General features: G+C 50.2%; 1 protein-coding gene across 3 annotated transcripts in view; it reads right to left on the bottom strand.

Annotated features, from left to right (window-relative positions):
* Window positions 1–36: 36 nt before the first annotated feature.
* The window catches only part of LOC119096403 (anoctamin-7), a 45,684-nt gene continuing 20,929 nt past the window's right edge, over window positions 37–24,791 (bottom strand). For 2 of the 3 annotated variants that reach the window (XM_037219284.1, XM_037219285.1), the window contains 13 exons: window positions 19,130–19,266; window positions 13,556–13,724; window positions 13,019–13,187; window positions 12,572–12,685; window positions 11,911–12,045; window positions 10,332–10,552; window positions 9,529–9,724; window positions 8,524–8,690; window positions 6,647–6,872; window positions 5,662–5,867; window positions 4,658–4,800; window positions 3,425–3,647; window positions 37–2,585 (listed from right to left, as the gene is read on the bottom strand). In XM_037219284.1, coding sequence (XP_037075179.1) covers window positions 2,490–2,585; window positions 3,425–3,647; window positions 4,658–4,800; window positions 5,662–5,867; window positions 6,647–6,872; window positions 8,524–8,690; window positions 9,529–9,724; window positions 10,332–10,552; window positions 11,911–12,045; window positions 12,572–12,685; window positions 13,019–13,187; window positions 13,556–13,724; window positions 19,130–19,266 — 2,202 coding nt within the window. In that variant the 3' untranslated portion in view covers window positions 37–2,489. Of the gene's footprint in view, window positions 2,586–3,424; window positions 3,648–4,657; window positions 4,801–5,661; window positions 5,868–6,646; window positions 6,873–8,523; window positions 8,691–9,528; window positions 9,725–10,331; window positions 10,553–11,910; window positions 12,046–12,571; window positions 12,686–13,018; window positions 13,188–13,555; window positions 13,725–19,129; window positions 19,267–24,018; window positions 24,046–24,791 lie in introns of all 3 variants that reach the window. The other variant, XM_037219283.1, reaches the window with a different exon arrangement.

Below are 24,791 nucleotides of genomic sequence, written 5' to 3'. Positions count from 1 at the left end.
TTTTCTCCGCATACGCCAGGAGCGAGAAACGCCTTGTACAAAAATATGTGTATTCTGTGCCTTTCACCGAAGTATCACGTCTACCCCTTAAATATTGGAGTACAGAATAAACCATAACGACGGTGAACAACAGTCACACGCGTCCCTCATCCCGGTATCCTTTGCTGCGAGATGAATCGATCCAGTCCAGAAAATGCATTACGATATAACAACAGAGCGATGACGCGGCCGCTAACGGGGTGCGCTTGGCGGCCACAGCACTGCTTGGTAACGAAGTCAAACAGACGACTCAAGCGGGTACATCATGCTCTTTGCATTGACAGTCACCGCTGTTGCCAAGTTAACACAATGACGGGAGTGATGAGGTAAAGCGGCGTGTGTCCAACAAAACTGCTGGACGCTGGTGGTGTGACGATTCCAAGGCAACGTATCAGATGACAAAAGTCAAAAGCCACTCTCAACGGCATTTTAAGACGTTCGCTGCAGTACAGCGATACTGACGGAACAAAGAGTCGCTCCCATTTGGACGACATATGGGTGTTGTAGGTGCCGTGTGCATACATGCGATGCCGGCCTCCATCAACGCAACATAAGCTTTGCGTATATTTCTCTGACAGGGACGTGCAACTGTTCGCGCCAGACATAACTCGCCCCTATGACGCGTTGAGTTTTGGTTTCCCTACCAATAATGCCTTCATAATTCGTATGCATGTTGCAATTTTTGCCATCAGTTTTGGTTCGGGTCTACAAGCCAACAGGGTACAAATGAAAATAAGCAGTTTCTTGCATCTATGTCATGGAGCTTAATACTGTACGTTATAGTTACTTTTCCATTTGGTTTCCTTTGCGAACCATAGAAAAGATGATACCAGGGCGGAAATGTGGCTGCACAAACACACCACAAGTAGTGAATGGATTTCCTGTACTCATTAGTATACGTACTTCCTGATCTGATAAATATTTGTGTACAATGTATAACTCTTTCGGCGCAAAGCACGTGCGAGGCATAGCATATCGCGAATAAGCCGCATCGGTGCATACACATGTACAATTGGATCCGATTCTGTGATATGGCAAAACATAACAATGACTCCAGGCCTTGTCCTTCCGTGATATGATAAGACGTAATAATGCCAGCTCCATAAGAAATTTTCGCCGTTACCTGACTAGGCTACCGTCGCCACACGCAGATACCATGGCTTTGCGTGTGTGGGTGCTTGACAGGTCATACAACCATACCGTTACCACCAGCCCACAGGTCCATTGGACACAGGCGTCCCGTCAACGCATAATTGCACACAGGCCCAGAAGAAACGGTTCTATCGCAAGCAGTCCAAAAGCCAACAAATCTCTGCTAACATAAATGAAAAAGGAAAGGGAAAGATCAGTGCCGAAAAGCTGAAAGGGAAATGCGCTTTAAATTTTAAAGACTTTTTGGTTATTCTTAAGACTTTTTGATAGATACCTTTGTGAGTGCGACCCACTGCCCCTGAGATTCTCAGGTTGCTAACAGCTGCAGTATAGCTAACGCTAGCTTGGACGGAGATGCTAACTCTGAAGACAAGGTTGCGCCCAGCATGCAGGATCAGTTGAAGACCATGGAGCATTTCTGACACGGGATATGTGTCAAGTCGTTTGATTTTGTTGACACCTGCAGCAATGGATATGATCACCGGTAAAATTAGTTCAGAGCTTCCTGTAAGCTGTACGCATAACACGTGACTTGTCCGAGTTTGCGACGCGGTAAATCGCAGAAACCATCACAATTCTCAGAGGCCTTCAACACGAAAGCGCTTCCAAGATATGAACCAGCTCGTTCGGAATGTTCACGACTCTGCGCACTATAAGCACTGTCTGAACAAGATCTCAACTAGCGTCGAGAAAAGAGTGCGCCTCGGGCGGGGCTACCTGGGGCCCTGAGAATGCCTAACATGATGACACACTTGAAAGAATGGCCACGATATGACAGAGAGCGAGAGAACTCCTGATTACACCGCTTCAAGTATAGCGTGCGTGTCTTCGGAGAAATTGAACCAACACACATATGAACAAGGACACTATTTGGAGGAATGCAACGGCGGAATAGTGCGTTGAAATATTCAGAAAGCCGTTCCCGTCAAAAACCACTGACAGCAGCGTTATCCACAAGGGACCCCGGACAGAGGAAGGGAAAGCCAGCAGCTCCCCACTCTTCCACACGCACTAACGATCGGACAGCCACAAGCCCTTCCACTTCGCAGGTACGTCAGACGGCAAGCCACCTCATGAGACGTCCCATATCAGGGGCGGCGCAGGGCCAGCGTCGCTGGGAGGACGGCCGACCGTGGCAGAGGCGGCGCCAGGTCGACTGGGGGGTGGGGTCAGAGGCGTCGCCCGACCCCGGCGGGTGAGCACAAGCGTCGCCAGTGCGGGAGGCGCTGCCCAGCCCCGGCCGGCGGTCAGACGAGCGTCTCGCGGCGTCAGGCGGGCAGACGCCCGCCGTCCGCACGTCACAAGGCAGTGCGCGCCGCCTCCTCCTCCCCGGCGACGTGCACCACTGTTTGGGCCGGCTCGACAGGCTCGTCCTTCTCCTCCTCGCCGCCGCCCTGCAGCGGAGAGACGGTCGCCGGTGCGTCAGCGCTGGCTCAGCAGGCGCAGTCCGGGCACGCGATCCGCCAGAGCAAGACCGACCGAGCGAACGAGCCCACAGAAGGAGAACAAGCGCAGATCGACGCGGCACGCAATATGCACAGCCCGCCGCACTATGGCACAGAGCTGACCAGTGACAACGAACGCCAGGCTGAAAAAGCCGCGCAAATACAGTCACCCATGCTGAGCAATTTCATCGTCCACCTCCGGACGACACTTTGGTAAATTCATTCTAGACCCCGCGGGCCACAAACGGCTGGCGGCTTTTCAGACCGGTAGTTTAACGATTCCCGCTCAAGTCATGCTGTGGACGTCACAGCCGAATGGTTCAATTTCCCCTGGATTCAGTCCAAGCATTCGGGGTTCACATTCGCTCTCGGGTCCTCGTCGTAGGCCTGCCGGCAACGCGACCGCAACACTTCTGACCGATGTTGACCCACGGCCGGCGGCATCCGACCACAATAGGTTGTCACGGCTTTACGCATTTGTGTTAGTGCGTGCGCGCGCGTGCCTTTGTGCTGTCGCTCGTGCGCCCTCTCCTCCCCTCTCTGCGCCCTGCTTTCTCACTGAACCGTGGGTAGTAGGGATACGTGCGCCGCTGTGCGCCGCTATGCAAAGCACGTCCGAAGGACGTGTTATGACTATGATTAATAGAAACGGCGTAGACGCAAGCCACCGTGCAACAAGAATGACACTACTAACGGATAAAATAATACAAATCTAGACCACACAAAAGTGGACCCTTGAGCGTGCTTCGCCGCACGCTGCAGCGTTGCTGCTCGCCACCCTTGCTCACCGTAGCGACGGCGCTAGCGTCGGCCAGCGCCTGCTTGGCCAGATAACGCTCCCGCTTGATCTTGAGGTTCAGGCTCTCGGGCACGTCCGGCACCACCAGGTCGATCATCTTGCAGATGAAAAAGACGACGTGCTCGAAGAGGATGACGAAGCCGAGCCGCACGGCTAGCAGGCGCCAGTAGAAGGTGGTGAACTTGCCGTTCTCGTCGCGAAAGCCGCGGTACCTGCGGACAGCACGGGCAGCGTGTTGTCGCCAATCGCGCACCGCAGCTGAGTATATTCTAAGCATTCAAGAGTTATGAGAGCAACTTCGGCATACACCTCTGAACATGGTCGGCGGTGAAAAATACTGTAATGCAACTCTAGAAGCGTCAACACAGACTTCCAGTCAACTTGAAGTTCAATTTCCATTCATTATATCGAATTCGATGCATCATATCGAATTTGGAAACACTATTCAAACCATGCACATATGATCGGCGCAAAAGTAGCAGCCCAAACGTCTTTCCCAATTGCAAATACCGGATCTAAATGTCTTTCCCAACTAACAACGTTTCCTACATCCCGAAGTCCCCAGTGGCCCATCGCAGGAAGAATAAGCACACGTTTTAAACAACAGTGCTTCATTTCAGCAGTGCTTTCAAACAACACATTTTAAACAACAGTGCTTCATTTCAGAACTTTATTTCAACCAAAATGCTTCACTTTCCAAAACATCATGTCCTGCTTCCACAATATTTTAACACCGCAAGTGGGCTTCTTAAATGCAGCACAATAAATACTTCGCACCAAGCGTCAGATTCCGTGCCTCACCATTCCACCACAGTGATGCAGCCTGGAGCCGTCATTAGTGCTATGGGCTGTTTTAAGCAAAAGTCATTCGACGCGCCGGCCAGTGCATGTCACGAAACCGCGACGTTTTTGGACGAAGGTCATACCGTTGGCATTTTGAGCCCCAGTTCTGCAAACGGTCGTGTTTGACAGCTGCTTAATTCGACTACGGCACATTCCTGGCTGCAAATCTTATCACGGTGATACTGCTTCAGCGGCAAAGACAAACAGGAGGTTGGCGAAATACAATCCACACGCAACCTGTGCCCGAGGAAAACATGTAGCTTAGTTCATGTCATCACAGTTGCATGCCTGATATGACTCCTCAGTCACGGGTGATCCTCGGAAACGTCTGACTTTGCCTTTCGACCTTTGACCCATTTGACCTTTGCCCGTGGCTGACCTGCAATCCCCTGGCACGGAAGGGTCGGTGCTGTTCGGGGCGTAGGCCATGGTGAAGTTGACGTAACCCTCCAGGTGCCAATGCATTTCGTACTGATATAACATCTTGGGCAAAAACTCCGACGTGAACGCGATCAAAAATGCCTGGAACGCGAATGCGAGATGCATTAAGTACCATGCTGCAAATCATTCACACCCGCACAACACATCTATTCTTGTCACATGTGCTCTTGACAATGTGAAAACAGCGTTGGTCTTTTTGTTTCAAACCCTACATACTTTTAGCCCCATCTCCATTCCAATATCTAAAGCTCGCCCTTTTCTATACTAACAGCATTCCATTTAAAAATCGCAAATGCAGGACCGGCGATGAAAGAAAAGAGCATGTAGGTAAGCGCAATTAATGATGGAGATAGCGTGCACACATGAAAACCACACCTATGGCATTGAGCAGAATAAAGCCTCCTTCCGTTATCACAAAACCTGGTGGTCATTCCATACGAAAACTCCCATCCATCTAGACTTTGTTTGCCCGCCATTGTGTTCGCAGCGATGGGATCCCCTCCCCCCCCCCCCAAAAAAAAACAGCGTGATTGGTGTGGACAAATAACGACGGCTCATTGGGGAAATGGTCTTGCAGACAAGCGTAGCGGTCTCTATTTATCAAAGCGTTTTCCCCATGATTGTAGGCGATTGATGAATCCCTATTGTATGCTTGACACGGTGCTATCTCCGTCATCAACATGGGTGGGAGACAGCGGGGGAGAGGGAGAGAGAGAGGGAGAGAGAGAGAGGGGGGAGAGAGAGAAAGAGAGAGAGAGGGGAGAGAGGGAGAGAGAGAGGGAGAGAGAGGGAGAGAGGAGAGAGAGAGAGAGAGAGAGAGAGAGAGAGAGAAGAGAGAGGGAGGGGAGAGAGAGAGAGAGAGGGGGGGGGGGGGGGAGAGAGAGAGAGAGAGAGAGAGCTCAAGCGACAGGGGGCCTGAGCGAGCGACAGTGCCACACTCACGTTGCTGATGACGGCAAGGTGGGCCAGCGTCTCGAGAATAGTGAACCAGATGCCGATATTGGCACACCTCTCTGGCACCGGCCGGCGCGTCTCGCAGAGGAACTTCTGCGCGTCCAGTCGGATCTCCACCCAGTTGTTCAGCAGAGCGAACAGCGGGGCCAGCGGAAACGCCGCCACGAAGATTGTGATGAAGCCGAACTGCAGCACTGAGATTGGGCGCCAGCTATTGATGGGACTAGTATATCATGAGAGGTGCAAACAACCATGCCTGCTATTATTCTTAAATATGGCGGGGAGTTTGCTAGCATTGCACTTTGCTGTTTCGGAGCACGCAATGCATTATAACAGCAAACACAAAATAAGTAAAATGAAATGCATTTTCGGGCCAACACATCTGAAACGTCATCATTGATGGAATGATGTCAAAAGGTGTCATAACGAAACCGCCCAGAGAACGCGTGCCCATATTCTTGCAGCCGTTTCATTTGTGTTTGCATATGTTGTCGGGTTTTTGCATAACGCATGCAATTCTTTGAAGCGTTCTTAAAATACTTTCAGTCTTGCATACATATGTGCACAAATATTCACGTACCGATCAACGTATTTCGAATGACAAATGCTTCTCGAATACCAGAATTGAATTCGAGAACCTTTTAAATAATTTGTCTGACCTGAAGCAATTGATGGAAATAAATCTAAATAATATATGCATTATTAATAAAGAGATGGTTGGAATGTAAGCTCATCATTGAGATAACACCGCATAAATGTTATCTGTATCGAGTTTTTCTTTGCGAAGGAAACACTTCGCAAATCGCCACGGAACACGAGCGATTACCGCAGTCACATCAGCACTCAGGGACCCCGGTATACCCGGAATGATCGCCACCATATTGCATTGAAAAGAAAACACAGCGACGAAAAATCTTCCAGACAGCATCCCTGAAAAATCGCAGCCTCCAGCCCCTGCAAAGGCCACACTCACCCATCTCCAGATACTCCTGGAAGAGTCCCTCAGAGTCGATCAGCTGGTAGTCCTCCTCCCATCGGGTCTTGCTACTGGCACTAATGGTGCCCTTCACCTGGCGGTTCTGCCAGCGTGCCTTCAGCTTCGGCAGAATGATCTCCTGCGCGTTGTTCACCATCTGCTTGCCGATCATGATGACCGCCAGTTGCTGCGCCAGCTCCACCAGGCAGCCGCCAGCGGCGCACTGCCGATAACCAGGGTCCCAGCTATCACCGCACGCCTCAGGAGAGGCTTCGGGGGTGCCGCTGCCCCCGCAGTGGCCGACAGAGTTATGCACGATAACAGCCGCCACGGCAAGCGTATCGTGGCGGCCCAAATAATCTGAGGTCGCGACTTGGAACGGGCCAGCGTAGACGGACACCCCGCCTAAGCTCACACCACTTCCATATGAAGCACACACGCAATGCCCAACGACACTTTGGCTTGGCGTGAGTAACAATTTCTATTGATTGTTTGTCAGATGGTACGCTATGGCTGGACAACAACATCTACTGGAGGTAGCAGAGCCCAATCGATCCAAGTTGACATACATTTTGACATCCTCGTTTCCCTCTCATAAAACATCCGAGAGATGGCGCTCATGTCTTGGCTAGTCTCATGAAAGCAAAGATAACCATGTCTTAGGGAAATTCCATCACACCAGCCATAACTGTTAAGAATCCTACCATTATGTTGAAGGTTGAGCACCAAGATCAGGTCAGGCAATGGTCATGCACGGCGCCAAGTCACCTCATATGAAATAAGTCTTATTTTTTGCTCTTCCATTTCACATAACGTACAAAATTAATTGATTTTGGAAAGTGAGTCAATACAGACTTTAAAAATGGCCGCAACAAATCGCTGTTGCCCGACGCTTATAAATTGACCTCACATGAGCCCTCATGGTGATTCGGCGTGACCTCGTATAATGTGAGCGGTCCTGGCTGTAAGTCACCCAGGTAAAGGATTACAACAAAACAGTCCAAACGGCAAAAAAGGAAACAGTGACTTACTGGCACACGGAGGCAAAAATTGCTCTGAAAGCATTCCTTGATGTCGTCACAACCTAGTAGCCTGACCCAACATCGGAAATTTTTCCTTAGGTTGTGTCAAATTGAGTACCTTTCATGCAAGGATTATTTAACGGCCCGGCCATCAGTGGTTTAGATGACATTTCCGAAGAACAGGAAGTGAGAGGGCTTTTCAGCTATTGGGTTGAAGTTTAGCACATTTAATCACATGTCGACACCAGCAGCGCGTTCGAGATACAACAAGACCTTAGCCAAGTTTTCCGGCATGCCGATCAAAAGCTGCAGGTTCGTAAACCACGTGACCACTCGGGCGAATGACCAAAACGCGCCGGGGTGCGCTAGCTGAAGCCAAAAACATCCGAAATGTGTTGATCGCAGTGCCACAGCAGAAATATTGTTGCCACCAAATTATGAAAAACTCTCATTTGCTTGTGTACGTGGCCGGTGTTCAGCGTGCCTGCTTCCACTCAGGTGGAGCTTTTTCGAATTAGACGATTGCCAGTAGCGCTAATTCGATACTCTTCGGTAGTGTACATTGGACAGAATATCACTAGAACGACACCCTACATTACTAATCTGCCTATTTCATCCTGGTCTGCAGCACTTTTCCATAGCATTAGAAATATATGTGTCAGCTCGACCAGGCACACAATCCACAGTCCAGCTCATCCTGCAGCACCGAACTGGTACCGTCCTGGCAGAGCAACGGGAAACGGGACCCCACTGACCTCCACTAGGACTAGATGAGCGCGTACAGACACGGTCCGACACGCACGTACGCCGGCATACAGGCGCCCGGAGCCGGCGCCGCGCACGCCCACTCACGTCCTCGTTCCGGAGCCCGAGGATGTGATTGTAGTGGCCCGGGTATCCCACGAATCGGCCCTTGAAAAAGGCGATGTAGAATATCGACGAGTAGAAATTGATGAATTGGAAGACGAACACTTTGAAGGTCAGGTTATCTTCGAACTCGCTCTGCGTTCGATGCATTTCTGTGAACGGCAAACACAGCGATTATTAGCCCTGGAGTGGAGCTGAGCCGAATTTGCCGCTTCACTGGGCAGGCAGATCAACAGAAGAATTAGGGCGGAATCGGCGACGTGGCCGTAAGCTAGCAAATACCACCTGCTCCCATGACTGCTCCACCCGCTGGCAAATGGCCAGCTGACGACTGAGTGTGGGGATTATTGTTGTGACGGTACGCCGACAGCCCCCCCCCCCACACACACTTTATGTCACGTGCTGAGGCTGTGTCGGAAGGGGACAACGAAGAACCAAAGCCTGGATGGCCCCGCAGGAAAACAAGCGGGATCAAGAAGACGACACAGGGACAATGCCTGGATGGGAGGGATGCCATTCTAGGGTATTTCTGCAGCTGAAGCCAATGCAAACCAGTGCAGCTTAAGGCCAACGTTCACTGACGCAGTCATCTTCCGTCAACAGAAATGTAGATTGGCAACCATAGACAACTAATCAACTGTTAAACACGACAACACAAACTTTTCGCAGTGCAACAATCGCTTCAGGACAGATCCGCGCTAAAAATTAAAACACCCAAGCCCTACAGCTTCACTGTCGGTTTCGTCGCAGCTCTGGGGAGTTAACTGGGGATGGTGTTTTCATCTCTATACAGACGCCCGACGGTTCGACCCCCGCGGTTGCAGCATCGACCGCTAAACCCTGATGTGATCATAGCAAAACAGTTTAACTCCGCAAAAGTCTGCGGGTCGACCGGCCCAGCCCAAACCGCGCACATTAAGACATTACTAATGCCTGGGTGAGGAGCGCAGTCGGACCGACAGCAGGGGGAGGGGGGGGGGGATTACCCACCCCAGACGGTGAGTCGGTAGGCCAGCTTCTCGTACACGCGGCCCATGCACATGATGAGGATCAGGTTGACGACGGCGCCCGAGAGTGACGAAATGGCTTGCGCCTGCGATCGGAACGTCGGGTTCTGGAAGAGCGGGATCGACACCAGCACCCGGTAGATGATGACGGCCACGATGAAGATGAGGACCAACGACATCTGCCGGAGGAATCGCCAGCGTCAGCAGGACCACAGCTCATGTGACAGGGGAGGGGGGGGGGGGGGGCAAGCATCAGTGCGCTGTTTTCTCGAAACAACAACACAGAGAACCAACTGTCGCGACGCTCAATTGAGCGCGTCATACCCGCTGGGCGGGTATGACGCGCGCGGGTATGACCTTACACGGCGCGCGACCTCGACCAGTGCCGCCACTTCGCCAGGTCAGGCGTGCAGTGACAGCCGTCCGAAAACCCGGCAGGTGATTGGGAAGTCTGGCGCGGTCATGGAAATCGATAGTCCCTGATGAGCCCACCGGCCGGATTAGCGGCCAGCCGTCGGCACGCCGGCACGTACACGCCAGCGGCTGCTCCGCCTCGTACCAACTGTACTACGCTGAGCATGCCCAGCACGTCCGTGCTTTATGAAGGTGACTGAACAATCTGTTGAGGTAGGTAGCCGAAATGACAGCGCACATAGCCGCGTTGACCGCCAGCCCGGCCGCCAACGGCCCCGGCAGGTGTGACGTCCTGTTTGTCCGTGAACGCCGGCGCCGCGAGGGCCATATCGAACGGGACCCGCATCGCCGACATGTTCCGGCGCACCGTACCATCAGTACGATGATGCCGGCACCTGCCGCGATCCGCTTCATGCGCACGCCGGGCGGGAAGGTAGGCTCGCGCACGCCCGTGATGGGGTTCTTGCCGTAGGAGGGCGCGCGGGCGGCGAAGTCGGGCCGCGGCCGCTCCTCCTCCTCCTGGTAGTCCATGCAGTCCCAGTGGTGCGAGAGCGTGGCACACTTGCGCTTCCAGTACTCGAGGAACGTCACCGCTGCCAAATGACGATCTTTACAGCGGGGCGCAGCCACACGATCACATGTGTGACACAGGAATGCCTCATCGCCTTCGGGAAAATGGAGGTACAGTTTCAAACCGCCACAATGATGAGCGGCTGCTTGGCCAGCGGATCAAGACGGTGCAGCTGCATATGTTTTGCACTTAAGATTTATAAAGAGAGGAAAGGGGCCGAGAGGGTAAGTCAATAGGAGACTGAAATTCGCAGTCAGCGTTAAATACCTTTCGTGGGGCTAGCGCATGTAGTGACATGTCAGTTTAGCACTTCTTCCGTAATCGGAAATAATTGAACGGATCCAGCTCAAAATAAAAATGAATGAATTTGAGTGCTGCGTGAAGCGTTCATATACATTTTGATCAACTATATCTAAGCGATGAGTGGGACACGTATGTCCTGTTACAATCGCTATGGGCCAACACAGCGTCAAATACAATAAGCATCAATAAATTTCGAAATCATGGCGACAAAACAGACTCAGCACCTGTGTGCTCGCTATCCCGCTCAGGTGTTCCGTCAACATCAGCCGTCACTAAACCCGGACCGTAACTCGAACACATGCGCCGGGTGAGGGGGCCGTAGCCAGCCTCCCCGGACCTGCCGCGCCCACGCCGTCCCTCGCACCGCGACCCAAGTGGAGCGTGGCGTCTCCACACGCCACCGGTCCTCGGGAATCAGGTGAGTCAGGGCGCGCTCGTGGACACGTGTGGCCGGACTGGACAGCCGGCCGACGCCAATTGCTCATGGAGGCACCTGCGCAGCTGTGACGGACACAACGCGGGCCCAGCGCTCATGATCCGCTTGCGAATGCGTGATCGGTACCGTCAGCGCTGCTTTGCGATTTGTCAAAACGGCTTGGTACTGTGCGCTTACAGGTATATGAACAGTTGCAAACTGTGTAATTGACAAGCTATTTTTGCGTCACAATATTTACCAAGCCACGAATATCTGATTAGAGGCGCTACCATCGCTCCACAACAGAGAGGGAGCATTTGTCCGTTGGTCATGATTCGAAGGTGCCTGACAAAACCAGCGGCTCTTTCAAATGGATACTTTACAAACCAGGAGCTGTAACGAAGAACTAGCAGCTTTTCTCAAAATGCGCTGTTTGAGCTCAATCGTTGCATGTAGTTTAGGGGCTTAGATGTGTGCTACACCTATCGAACTTAACTGAATAACTCAATGAGCACAACTTAAACCTGTTGCGATACACGTGTGTTGCTAGCAATGCATTCTTGGAAGAAAAAGAAATAGATAACCCATTCAATGTTCGTTACCGACCCCTTAGGATCTGTGTCTACCAAGCATCTCAACAAATGTATCCCTCGTCGACTCACCCCAGAACGAAACAAACACGCTGTAGAACACGGTGCCGGGGTGGTCAAAAAGGTAGGCGATCTTGGCATAGGCGCAGATGGTATGGAGGTCCCAATACTTGCAGTAATCACAGAGTGGGCACATTTTGAACTGGCCTGAAACATATTCCAATCACTGTTTCACTGAGCGCTACATGCACTTGTCTTCAGCACCCAGTGCGCCCAACTAGTAGCACATTTCGTTCGAATAACGCAAACAAAATATTGCAACTTCATGGGCCAGTTATCAGCTAAATACGCATTCTAGAGTGACAAGCTTATTACCACATGAATGAAATGTGCATCCATGACAAAAGTAGTTGGAGATTTGGTAGGATTTTCGTGCGACTGTAAGTGGCATTTTTGTGCGTATAGCGGCGCTAGCAGCGCAAAGGATGCTTCCAAAGCACTGGACGAAGTCTTGACGTACAGTCTGTACGTCCTAGGTTTGCGAGCGCCACATGTGCTACACCTGCTAGTATATACTTGTTGTTTTAATGGTCCTGAAACGGCAGCCAAAACCTTTTATAATTAATTCAATTCCACCAACAGAAGAACGCCATCCAGACGGCACAAGGGCGACTCCCGCAAAGAGCAAATATGACATTTCTGATCTCTGACAGTAGATCCGAAAAGTTCTCACCTTCCTTTTCGCATATCTCGTTAGCGATATCATTGTTGTCAATGGTGATAACACCATAAAGAAACACCAAAAACCCTATCACAGCAGCGGGAAGAAGCCAACCGGTGTAAAATCCTGAAACAGAATACAGTAAGCTTGATATGTGCCCAACAGATTCTGACACCGATTGGCATATAGAATGCTTTATCAAATTTGTTTTGCTTCTATCAGAAATAACATTACTTCAAGGTCTTCAAGAAGCGTGTGAGAGAGGCGCACACCGCGACATAAGTAGCATTTTTAACACGACATGAGGCACCCCTCACAATTCCACTATCAAGAAACGCTGACCGGTAAGCAGTGATCAGTCCGAAAATAAAAGTCTCAAAACGTGTCTTGTGGTTTCTTTCAACAACAGATGCACGCAATCGGATAGGAAATGTCATTTTTATGCCTAGCGATTCTCACCTAGCCAGGCAAAGTAGATGCCGATCTTTTCCCCGAAGTACTCTCGTATATGGTCGAGTGGCTGGTACTTGTACCAGCGAGAGTAGCGACCCCAATACTCATACAGTACCTGGCGAGTGTTCAGTTCGCTGGGCGCCACATCAGAGTCCTTCGGTATAACATACTCGCCCTGCAATGCATTGGTCCAGTTCAGTACAAGACAGTCAGCAACGGTTGGACAACAACAACGACAGGTAAATGCCTTTTCGATGCGTTTCATGTTTCGTTTGAAGCTGAGCTTTCTGAACTCTTTTAACTGAGCTCTCCTTCTCTTAAAGACTCCCCTGGGGAGAGAGAGAGAGAGAGGGAGAGAGAGAGAGAGAGAGAGAGAGAGAGAGAGAGAGAGAGAGAGAGAGAGAGAGAGAGAGAGAGAGAGAGAGAGAGAGAGAGAGAGAGAGAGAGAGAGAGAGAGAGAGAGAGAGAGAGAGAGAGAGAGAGAGAGAGAGAGAGAGAGAGAGAGAGAGAGAGAGAGAGAGAGAGGGAAAGAAGAGAACTCACATCATGTAGAGGGAAGGCGGCGTGGTATGTGCCCTCGTCGACAAGTCGCTCGATGCCCACCTCGCCCTGCTTTCGTTTGCCAAACACAGACGTGGCCAGAATCTCGTACACGATTCGTATCCGCTGTGCGGTAGAGAAGTAATTGTCCTGATCCTCGCTGCCCAGGAACCTGCGACACCGATACAACTGGTCACCGCTAGTGGCCGTGGCAAGACATCTGATTGGGCACACTCTGGTCGATCGCTAGGCTGTGTTTATCCCTGCCCAGATTAAAAAAGAGCATGCTATTTGTATTCCTCTTCCTCTGCCCATGCTGAACCTCCATGCAGTTTAACACGCACTTGGGTGGGGTCAATTTGCCTCCCTCAATCCGAAGACTTTTTCCATAATTCCATAATAACTTCCGAAGGGCGCGGCAGATCCGAGCTGCACTTTGTTTATCTGTAGAACACTGAATATCTGATCTCTTGGCACAGCAAATAAGATACACCTTCTAAGGTCGCTGACCTGTGGCAGGTCAAAGTCAAGCCATTTTTGTCAGGGTAGGCACTTAAAAAAAATACGACGAAGAGGTGTTAGACGAATTGTGAAACATAATGAGGCTTCCTCTATTCTCTATAGGCTTCTCTCTCTCTCTCTCTCTCTCTCTCTCTCTCTCTCTCTCTCTCTCTCTCTCTCTCTCTCTCTCTCTCTCTCTCTCTCTCTCTCTCTCTCTCTCTCTCTCTCTCTCTCTCTCCTCTCTCTCTCTCTCTCTCTCTCTCTCTCTCTCTCTCTCTCTCTCTCTCTCTCTCCTCTCTCTCTCTCTCCTCTCTCTCTCTCTCTCTCACTCTCTCTCTCTCTCTCTCTCTCTCTCTCTCTCTCTCTCTCTCTCTCTCTCGCTCTCTCTCTCGCTCTCTCTCGCTCTCTCTCTCTCTCGCTCTCTCTCTCTCTCGCTCTCTCTCGCTCTCTCTCGCTCTCTCTCGCTCTCTCTCGCTCTCTCTCGCTCTCTCTTTCCCTCGCTCTCTCTTTCCTTTCATATTTTCCCCCTGTAAATACCCGCAGTTGTTATGTATTGGTGGGGTTAACAACGATGCAACTAAACATCCTTAGAAGCTGCGCGCCCCAATCCTGCTGTGCCGCAAAGCACGTTTGAAAGCCTCTGCTGCCTCACCATACAGCCTCTGCGCCTGAACCATGCTGCGCCGCAAAGAACTTTTGAAGATGCCTCCTGGCTCACGAAACAGCCTACGTTTGATGAGGCATGTTTGCTCAATTGTACAATCGCTTATCGACTAAACGCACGTCCATTGTCCATGCCATACCATTAGTGTTGTGATTACCTCTCACAAATGTTGTGATGACATTGATCAATCCAGTGAAATGTGTACGTAGTAAACGAAATTTGCATCCGGGATTCTCGAAGAAAAATCGATGCCTTCATCGTTGCAGCAGCACTGCACTTTGACTATTCATTTACACTTGCGCTTTCTTAGACAGAGACCACACTTTCTCACAACGTTTGTTACAATGAGGCCTACAAATATGGAGCATGCAAACATAAAACCTTAATCTTTTCTGCAAAACGGTCCTAACTGCTGCATCATTATCACACACCCGGTGCGGGGATTAATTTGGTCCGCCCCAAGGTTTTACGGCATAATTTCTGAGCGGCGTTTCGTCGCCGCACCAGACTAAGAATAGATTTGGGCAAATTAATAATGGATCTTTCCTTACGAAATAAGATGCACCTTGTGAGGTCGCTGACCTTTGACAGGGCAAAGTAAGGCCGTGGTTGTCTGTGAAGACAGTTTTGGGGGCATCGTTTAATCTGATGCGAGAACGGAGTGTGAGATGAAGCCATACATCTCTGAGGTAGTTTCTTAGAAAACGAAACATTAAAATTTGGATTTTAACAAATTACATTGACCTGGGGTCAGGTATGAAAGTCAAGCTGAGTTCTAAACCAACTTGCCTTTTTACCCGTGAGCTTGCAGTAAGTGGTAGTCTCTGGTGCACATTTTTAATCTGTTGATAAAAGGGACCGCAAGAGACATCACCCATGGCCTTTTTAAGGCCAAAGTACGCCACTGACCTAAAACGACTCAGGTCAACATTTTCTTTTAAGGTAAATATCGCCTAGCGTAATTCTTGGATTTTGGCCACTATGATCTAAATGTCAAACAGGGCCACTGACTTTAAGTGAATAGCAGTGGCCTTTTGTTTAAGATAGGTAAACAGGTTCATGACGTTGTTTAAATAAGTTATGTGGCACTTCTGACACCAACCTTGAGCTTGAACTTGCTTGACCTTATTTGACATGAAGATCATAACCTAGGAATCTCCAATTTCGATAAAAGTGAGTTAGCATGCAGGTCAAGCCACTCTGTGCATTTTAAGTCTCTAGCTCTCTTCGCCTCTTAGATATAGATGTCAGGGGATTGAATTGACCCCACCCAAACAAAGTGCATTCAACCGGCCACCCGAGCGCGTGTTTGGACTCAGTTGCTGCGTAAGGGTGTCTTATTTCTTTACGAGGACCGTTTTTTAATGTTAACAAGGAACATGATTGTTTGCAAGCAAATGGTTGCTGTTGCTGCACTCGGTATGCTGCATTACTCAGTGTCATTGAAACACGCTCATCCTTTCCCGTTTTCCCTTTTCCCTTTCTGTGATCGGCGTTCTTTCTACGCTACACAAAATAAACGCATGCAAAGCTGTGAAGACCCGTGAATGGCGCTGTCTGCCCCGTGTCAGTCAGCCGCGCAGTCCACGCTTGCCGCGCGGTCCCCCCTCGGGTCCCGGTTGGGTCTGCTCAGGTCCCCCGCTTCGCGTGACCTGCGGCCCCGCCTGGTGACCGGGCTGGCCATCCCAACTGCAGGTCAGCGCGCGGCACCGCGGCGGACGCACAGTGGCGGCACTGCCCGTCGGGGAGGGTGGTAAACGAACGTCAGCGCCAGTGCCCGGCCGCCGGCCATTACTGCGCCGCTGCGCCTCGCCCGGCCCGCGCCGCGCCAACACGCACCAGGCCGCGGCGCTGGCACGCGAGAGCCCACAGACTAGACTCGGAGTCAGTTGGCCGCCGCCGGCTGAGGCGAAGCAAACGGCGCCAACGCGACGGCCGCAGACAGCGAACCAGCTCGCTGCTTCCTGTCTGGTATTGTTTTTGTAGTTGTTGCCGTGGCACACGAATAGTGGATTGCCGTGATGGTAAAACAATGCGCATCTGGTACCGTGCTGTCATTGTTTTTTGCGGCACTAAAAGAAAGACGCTATTCCTCCCATATCCAAAATATGTCGGCACTTCATTAATCACTCAGCAGAGCGTAAGAAATAAATCGCAATACGCAGCCATCCACAACCTGACATCTAATGGTTGGAAGTTTCAGCTAAAAACACCTCGTCCTCTAATGTGTTTCAGTTTCAGGTGCATGGTTGTGTTTACCTGTCACTAGTAGTGTTGAACCCAAAACCCACTGGACGAGGTGCCTGCTGCGCAATTACTGGCGCGAGTGGCCGTAACGCCCAATAACTGACAAGAGTGGCCCTAACGCCCAATAACTGACATGAGTGGCCCTAACGCCAATAACTGACACGAGTGGCCCTAGCGCCCAATAACTGACACGAGTGGCCCTAACGCCTACTAACTGACATGAGTGGCCCCAACGCAACATGACTGACATGAGTGGCTTTAACACCCAATAATTGACAAGAGTGGCCCTAACGCAGTTGGTAGGTTGGTGTGGTTATTAGCCCTACGATGCCCCTGTTTCTGCACATAATCCTGCCATCCTGGCCCTCATATTTTTATCAAGCCTACCCAAAGCGCCATTAATTCACACATCTATCACGACGTGTGGAGAGGCATGCGCAGACAACGATGAGTTCAGCTCAACTGCCACCAGTCAGGCCCCTGTTACGGCGTGACACGAGCGACGCGATGACAGAGGTTACCACACCATCATGTCATTCCAGATTGTCCCAAACGCCAGCGAATGGAGCCCATTATATTCGAGACCCCATGAGGATAGGACTTTGAAATACCCTATACTAGACATCTGTGGCAGTTGTAACAGATGAGTTGAATTAATTTTGAATACGGTATGTTTTAGTGGCTGTGACGAAGTCAGTGGGGAAAAGGTCAGCACTTTGGGTAATTATTGGACGCTTAAAATTGAACTCTATGCCAATGAAGTTTTCATGGTTCGATCTATCGTCATTTCGGCTCAAGTGTGTTGCATTAAGGGACGGTTTTGGCGAAGGTGACTTTGGTGGCTTTACGGTCTATTACTGGCGTGCCCATGAGACGGACCGGATTGATGTCGCTTACTGAGGTGTAAGCGATGCGTTCGCCTACGTCTCACGTCCGGTTTCACGCCTCTATCTGCAGTCGTTGCCGACGTCTGACATCCAGTCCCGACATAATGACATCAGTGTCTCTGTTACCCCGCCTGACGTCAACACGAAAACATGCGAAAAGAAACGGGTTTCGCACGATACACAAGTACTGCGCGTGAGTCTGCAAACGTCGATCCACACTTTCGCCATGGCAGCTGTACGTTTTCTCCCTCGTCAGCGTTAATTTATTCCATTTCGCTGCGATGCTTCGTCACCAGAATCCAAACCTTTTTCCAATCTGCGGGTCTCAGTTTCTTCGCGATTCGAAAGTTTTACGTTCCCAATATTAATGGAATGATCCCGTGAAAAGATGACGATATTCCAGCGTTGTACGTCGCATGATCACACGGACTGCGTTGATGCATGTACCTTAAAGTATTACTGTACAGCGCTTCAGAATTGCGCCACTTAATGCAAAAGCTTTCTACCGGAGAGATCAGTGACTACAAAAATACTGGGCTGTCAGAAGCGTTACCCAGTTTTTCAATATTCGATCTCTTATGTGGCAGGGATGTCAATATTTTTCATGTTCTCGGATCCCCGGTACGGAGTTGAAGTGCCTGCCTGCCTGCTGATGCTCCTCTTGCTCAAAATTTGTCATTCAGCATCGAACCGGGGGGCAATCAACCCAGATTTAGGCGCCTCGAGCTTGGCAAATCGGTCAGACATGTATAGTCCAGATGTCAGGGTGTGGGCACATAGGGCGCCGGATTAGCAGCCAACGAAGTACGCGTGTGGAGGCCGTCGGGTAGCCAGAATTCTGACAAATAACACAGTAGTGATAGCCTTATTCTTCGGAAAAGGAACAGGATAATGTAGAAATAGATTGGTTGATATTTCTACCAAATGCCTTTATCGAAATGATAGCAGAAATGAATTCAAAATTGCAGCCGATGATCCTGCTCCATTTTTCAGGTCATCTTTTGCTCTCCCTACTGTATTAACTTTTGAACACCGGGCCGTGACTGAAGGTGCTGCTAAAATTATACGATTTCTGGTTCGTTGACGCGAAGGCTAGCTGGGCCTGCAGCCACGCTGGAAGCAAGTTATCAGCATGCATATGGACATTCTAAATCAAGTCAAAGTTGACGTGTAGCCGTGGAGAGCTAGAGGGGACAGAGCTTTTAGTCATGAAAATTTTCTTCCAATGCAAAAGTAAACCACAGCTTAGCACCAATCTAGCGGCAGCACCCAACTTACTTGTCCAGCTTGGCCTTCTTGAAGGGACAGGTGAAGTATTCCACCGGCTTGTTGGGCACGTCCTGCTGCATGACGTTAGGAATGTGCAGCTTCTGCAGGATCCACTCCGACCAGTTATGGGGCATGTTGGGCCGGACCTGGACAAAAGTGCATGGTTACTGGCACCACAAACAACCGCGAGAGTGATACTTCATGCAGTGGAGAGTGCTAATGATGCAGTGATTCCGGCCACACGGCACTCCCATCGGACACTTCATAACGTCCCCGACGCCAAGCGGATAAGGAGATTTTTCGGAAGTAAAGCACTGGGCCAGCGGCTGGACGGTGCCACGTCAAACCGACTTTGCAGAAGAAGCCTTTGCGTACGTGGACTTAGCGGACCTGTCTGCCATAGTGCGGACACCTGTCGACTTTGGTATCGGCTGAATGACACCTTCATGCTTTGTGGGCACACGGTGTTGATTTTCGGAGAAGGTTATGGACAGATACTATTTCAAGGCATGTTCTTTCATCTTAGGTGGGGTAATGGTTTCACTGTACCATCTTTGCTGGTACTGCAGGTCAACAATTGTTCACGTACATTTTTAATTTGCTTGTGACACCAGCCTAGAAACGACATAGCAGCAATTTTATTTTTGGCATCAATGTCTGGTCAGTCACAACCTTCATGCCGGGAAGGCCGGCCTATAAAATATGTGGCAAATTTAAGAAATGATTCCAGCCAGCCATGGGGTTTCATAACCCATGATATGCAAAATGAAATGCCCAAAATTCAACAAAATGGGCGTTCAACCACAGACATCCTGATTGAGATCGAGTCCGGGTTCTTAATACGCAAAGCCAAATTCACTTATATTTGGTGTCAATGTTTACTTTATCTCATCAGCTGCAAAGGGACAGCAAGAGATCATAACATTCGTCTTTATTGGCGGCCTATCACACATCATTTCGCTGAAAAACCGCACGAGCATTTCAACCCCTGACCTTGACGAAAAGTGAGACAAGCATTTCCCGTACCAAACACATATGTGCATGACATGATGCTGAAGACTTTCAAAGGTCACCAAGCTAACTCTCTAGGTAAGAAAGCTTTCTAGATAGCATTCGTGCCATGGTGCTAAAAACGGAGCAGCAACCAACTGATAGAACTCGCATTAGATGAAGGGTCTGGAAACGTATGTTTCTAGTGAGGGTACGTTGAATAGTTTACAGAACGTTATTAAGGTAGTATCTAAATGGTGTAGCAGCTATTCGGCAGCAAGACGTTACGATGAAAAACACATGACTGATATTACAGGTGTTTGTCCACTCTTGAGCAAAAAATGGCTGACGTTCGCCACCGGTGCGCTACAACACGACAACGCCAAAATCCAAATAATCACGAGCGTTTTCGCAGTCCATTGCCTATTGACAAAAAGCCACGTCTACCGGTTCAACGAGGAAATTTGCATTTGCCTGGTCGAGATTGCAACCCAATGCTAATCTATGTTGTGACCGGACCAGCGCCTTCAGCGGGAAGTACTGCTCGTACCACAAACTGGTCGTGTCACAAATATCAGGAAACATTCGCCTGCCAGTGCCGCTGCTTTAGACCAGCCAATGTACTCTCACCGTCTGAAGCCAACCACTAATAGATCGTCTACATGCCTGGTATCCCAAACCTGCCCTGGATCGTATGACTGACGTCTCAAAACGCCTCCGTTGATTAAAATGCATACCTGCTTCAAAGTTGTTCTCAAAGTTCCGTCATGCGTGTTCTGTGACAAAACGAACTTAAGAGCTTGTCTGTAAGTTCGTGCTTCAAACCGGCTATATGATCCTTGTGACTACGGAATTATCAGAAAGGCAAGTATTTCAAACAGCCCCATGGATGATATGTCCGTCGCTTAAACAGGCCCCTGGGAGTAGAATGCACATCGGTCAACTCAACCTGACCTCGCAGGGTTCGGCTGTACGTCTTACATCTCACGCAGGCCCAAAGACATGGCTCTATGCCCGCCACCCCAAACCAAACCACGAATGCTAGAACGTCTCTCGCATCGCCCCCCCCCCCCCCCGCCCCTTTTCTTGATGACTGGACCATCCACTGCCGTGAGCCGCCCCTCTCCGCAATGAGTGGGCCGTCTAGCACATTGGACCTCCCCTCTTCTCGACGAAGAATATCTCGGACCGGTCGCCATCTCACGTCAGGGTTTGACATACAGCATGTCATACAACATGTCTGACACGCTGTATGACTGCCGGCCCCGACCGGGCCCAGTATGACAGCCGGCCCCGACCGAGCCCCGTATGACTGCCGGCCCCGACCGAGCCCCGTATGACAGCCGGCCCCGGTCCCGCCCGTCACTGTCCGGTGGCACGCCGGTCGATCGTGGCAGCATTTGCCACGTGCCTCGCTGCGGCTGGCGCCTGCCGTGACGCGTTCAGTGTCGAAATCGGTGACGACACGCCACATATTCCGCGCTGTTTGCCATTGTCTCTCGGTTTGTCGAGCTCAGACATGGACGGCCGTCTGTGAACTGTAGGGGTTGTTGGCAGAGCTCAGACATGGACGGCCCGTCTATAAACTGTAGGGGTCGTTGGCAGAGAAGACCGATGCTTTGAGGTGCTGGTCTAGCGTTTGTTCACTGCCTGCACTCTTTTGTCAGCATTGCGCGCTGGTAGAGCAGCATGGGCTAAAATGACAAATTAAGTTAGCGACGTGAGCATACCACAAATGTGGTCGATTTATTTGTAGCTGGTAATGTGAATGGCATATGATGTTCGCTTATAAAATTGCACACAAACATAACTAATGAACTAATGAACACCGATTTGCAGACAAATGACACAAGCATAACTCAGCCAGGATGCACAATGTGGAGTTGTGGCATGACACGATGTAGAATTGTAACATGAAATGGTGTAGAGTTCTGACATGAAATGATGTAGAGTTCTGACATGAAATGATGTGACATTGTGAAATAGCATGATGTTAATTTATGACATATGACGTTGACTTGTGACGTGACATGATGTGGTGGTGTAACGTGATGTGCAATAGTGATATAACGGGAAAATATAAAAGTGGTCATCTTTAGATAGCTCGATGAAAACGTAAATGTCTTAAATACTCTTAGATGTGAATGCCCGATTTTCAAATCTTCCACTTGAGTTAACTTTGAACGCAGGCAAACCACCGCTACAGTTTGTGTTTTTACAGTAGGTCAGCAGCACATCACATTCTTGCATCACTGAGCCTCATCGGGGCTGGACAGCGAACATTGATACACGTTTGGGGTACAGTGAAACCATTCCCGGAGCTGTTCACTCACGTCGCGGCGCGGAACAGTTCCACTGACTCAGCTTCGACGACGGCCAAGCGCGTTCGGTACAAAAACACCACTCGCCATCCACAGAACAAACTAGGCTAATGAGTCGGACATGGTGATGGCAACACGTGCGCCAACTATTCCATTTCCGCATTATACGTTCAAAGTTCTTATGGAGAATGAATGATGTTCAAATCACCAGAAAACGCTGGTTAACCGACGTTGTAATGCTAAATCACGATTATGTTGACGGTATTCAAAGTATCAAGCCGTGCTCATCCTCAAAAGTGTGCTCATCCTCATCTCTTACCACTAAAATGCCGTTTAACCAGCATCTCCTGGTATCTTTAGGGTTATTAAGTCTACATAAGAATTTTGAACTGATGATGCCCTAAAAAGCGAGCCTTTCTTTCTGATATCATTCTCAATTTCTTATATGTTACATTGGCTACAGAACATTTTAATAACCATGCATATTTGACAGGCAATCCAAGGCAGACCGGTTTTTCGTAATGCTGCGCAGGGTGATGACATTTTGGTAGAGCTCTGACAATGCTTGGATTCAGCAGCAACAAACTGGTGCACAACAAACACGCATTCACTGTAAATAACAAACACTGAAAACTTGACAATGGTGGATGGCAAAGTAAAGTGTTCGAATACCATGCTAAAATCTCCCTCTTGGGATCGTACGTACACACAAAGTAACAAGGTTTGGATAAATGTACTTTAGGACAAAACTATAGCGACATAGCGAGGCATGAACTACACTTGGACCTGCCCTTTCTTGAAAACAATGTGTCTAATATTCTGATGCAACACAAGATAAGCTATGTAAGAGGTAAGCAGCGAAATGATGCTACTGGATAAGTGGTCAGTTGCTCCAACGACCTGGACTTATTAGAGCAACTAACATCGGGATCTAAACTGCATACCAAAAAATGACACTGTATGTGCGGCACAACAAAACACCGCAGAGATGACCATGGTCGGCATGGCTGATAGACTATAACGGATATAAATACCTGAAGAACATTTGCGTCTACATTCCACCTGTACACAACATATTTTCACCATGCAAAACAGCTTTCAAAAACATGCCAGTAAGACACTGAATAGAGGAAATGTCCACATTGGTTTCAAGGCATTAAGTATATGCGCATCAAGGTCCCATTGAGCACAAACGCATGATCATTGCTGCCGTTCAGGACCAAACGCTATGCTCGGCTTGCCCCTCTGTTCCAATACAGGGCTGGAAGTGGGACGGGGCCGATGGCATGCCACCCAGGCAGCCAGCATCATATAAGCTTGCACAGCCCCATAAAACAAATTACCTCATTGGGTCCATGCATGCTGTTCTCTATACATCTCGACCTCAAGAACCCCCCAAAATCTGTCAAAATGCACGGCGCCATATTCCAAACCAAACAGACGCCGCTCTGCGCAAGTCATAGAGGGCTCTACCACAAGTCCTACTAGTGCGAAGTGCTGGGTACAGTGGGCAACCACTGCTGTACTACGTGGGCTGTGGTGCGGCGTGCTGCTATGCAAAGTGTGTCTACCTGTATGGTTACTCACATCTTGACACTGTTTCGGGTCCTTTTTCTGTCGCAAGCGATGGCGGTGGGGAGGAGAAAGCCAGCTAAGGTGAGCACAGATACGTGAAGGTCACGCTAACGCCGCTGAACGGTGTGGCGCCAGGGAAGGCACGCAGGCCACAGGACGGAAGGCAGGGTCCGGAGGACAGCGGTGTAGCGCCTGGGAGGGGACGCAGGCCATAGGGCGGAAGGCGAGGCCCGAAGGACATCGGGGTGGCGCCTGGGAGGGGATACAAGCCATAGGGCGGAAGGCGAGGCCCGAAGGACATCGGGGTGGCGCCTGGGAGGGGATACAGGCCATAGGGCGGAAGGCGAGGCCCGAAGGACATCGGGGTGGCGCCTGGGAGGGGATACAGGCCATAGGGACGGAAGGCGGGACCCGGAGAACAGCGGCGTGGCGCCAGGGAAGGTACGAAAGCCACAGGGTGGAAGGTGCGGTCCAGAGGGGAGCGGTGCCCCTGACGACCGACTGCGTAGTCTGAAAGGAATCGGACCTCCTCAAGCCGGTTTAACCCAACCCTAGAAGTCAACACTTCTTGTTCGAGGGATGGGTTTTTTAATCGCAGACCGGAAAGAGGCTCGAACAGCTCTGCTGTGTGCGTAAGTGGGCCTTGTTTAGCACGAACGAAGCGCGGGCACATGACAAGTGGTTCGGGTGTGAAGGGAGGGCAAAAGCCACTACCGAGTGGTGTCACATCGAACAGCATGTCCTTTTCATTAAGCGGTGCGATGTATCCTATCCATTCCGCTCCA

This window comes from Pollicipes pollicipes, unplaced genomic scaffold (assembly GCF_011947565.3).
Source record: "Pollicipes pollicipes isolate AB1234 unplaced genomic scaffold, Ppol_2.1 Scaffold_4295;HRSCAF=5057_pilon_pilon_pilon, whole genome shotgun sequence".
Classification (NCBI taxonomy): domain Eukaryota; kingdom Metazoa; phylum Arthropoda; class Thecostraca; order Pollicipedomorpha; family Pollicipedidae; genus Pollicipes; species Pollicipes pollicipes.
This window is presented reverse-complemented; position numbering and strand designations above follow the sequence as displayed.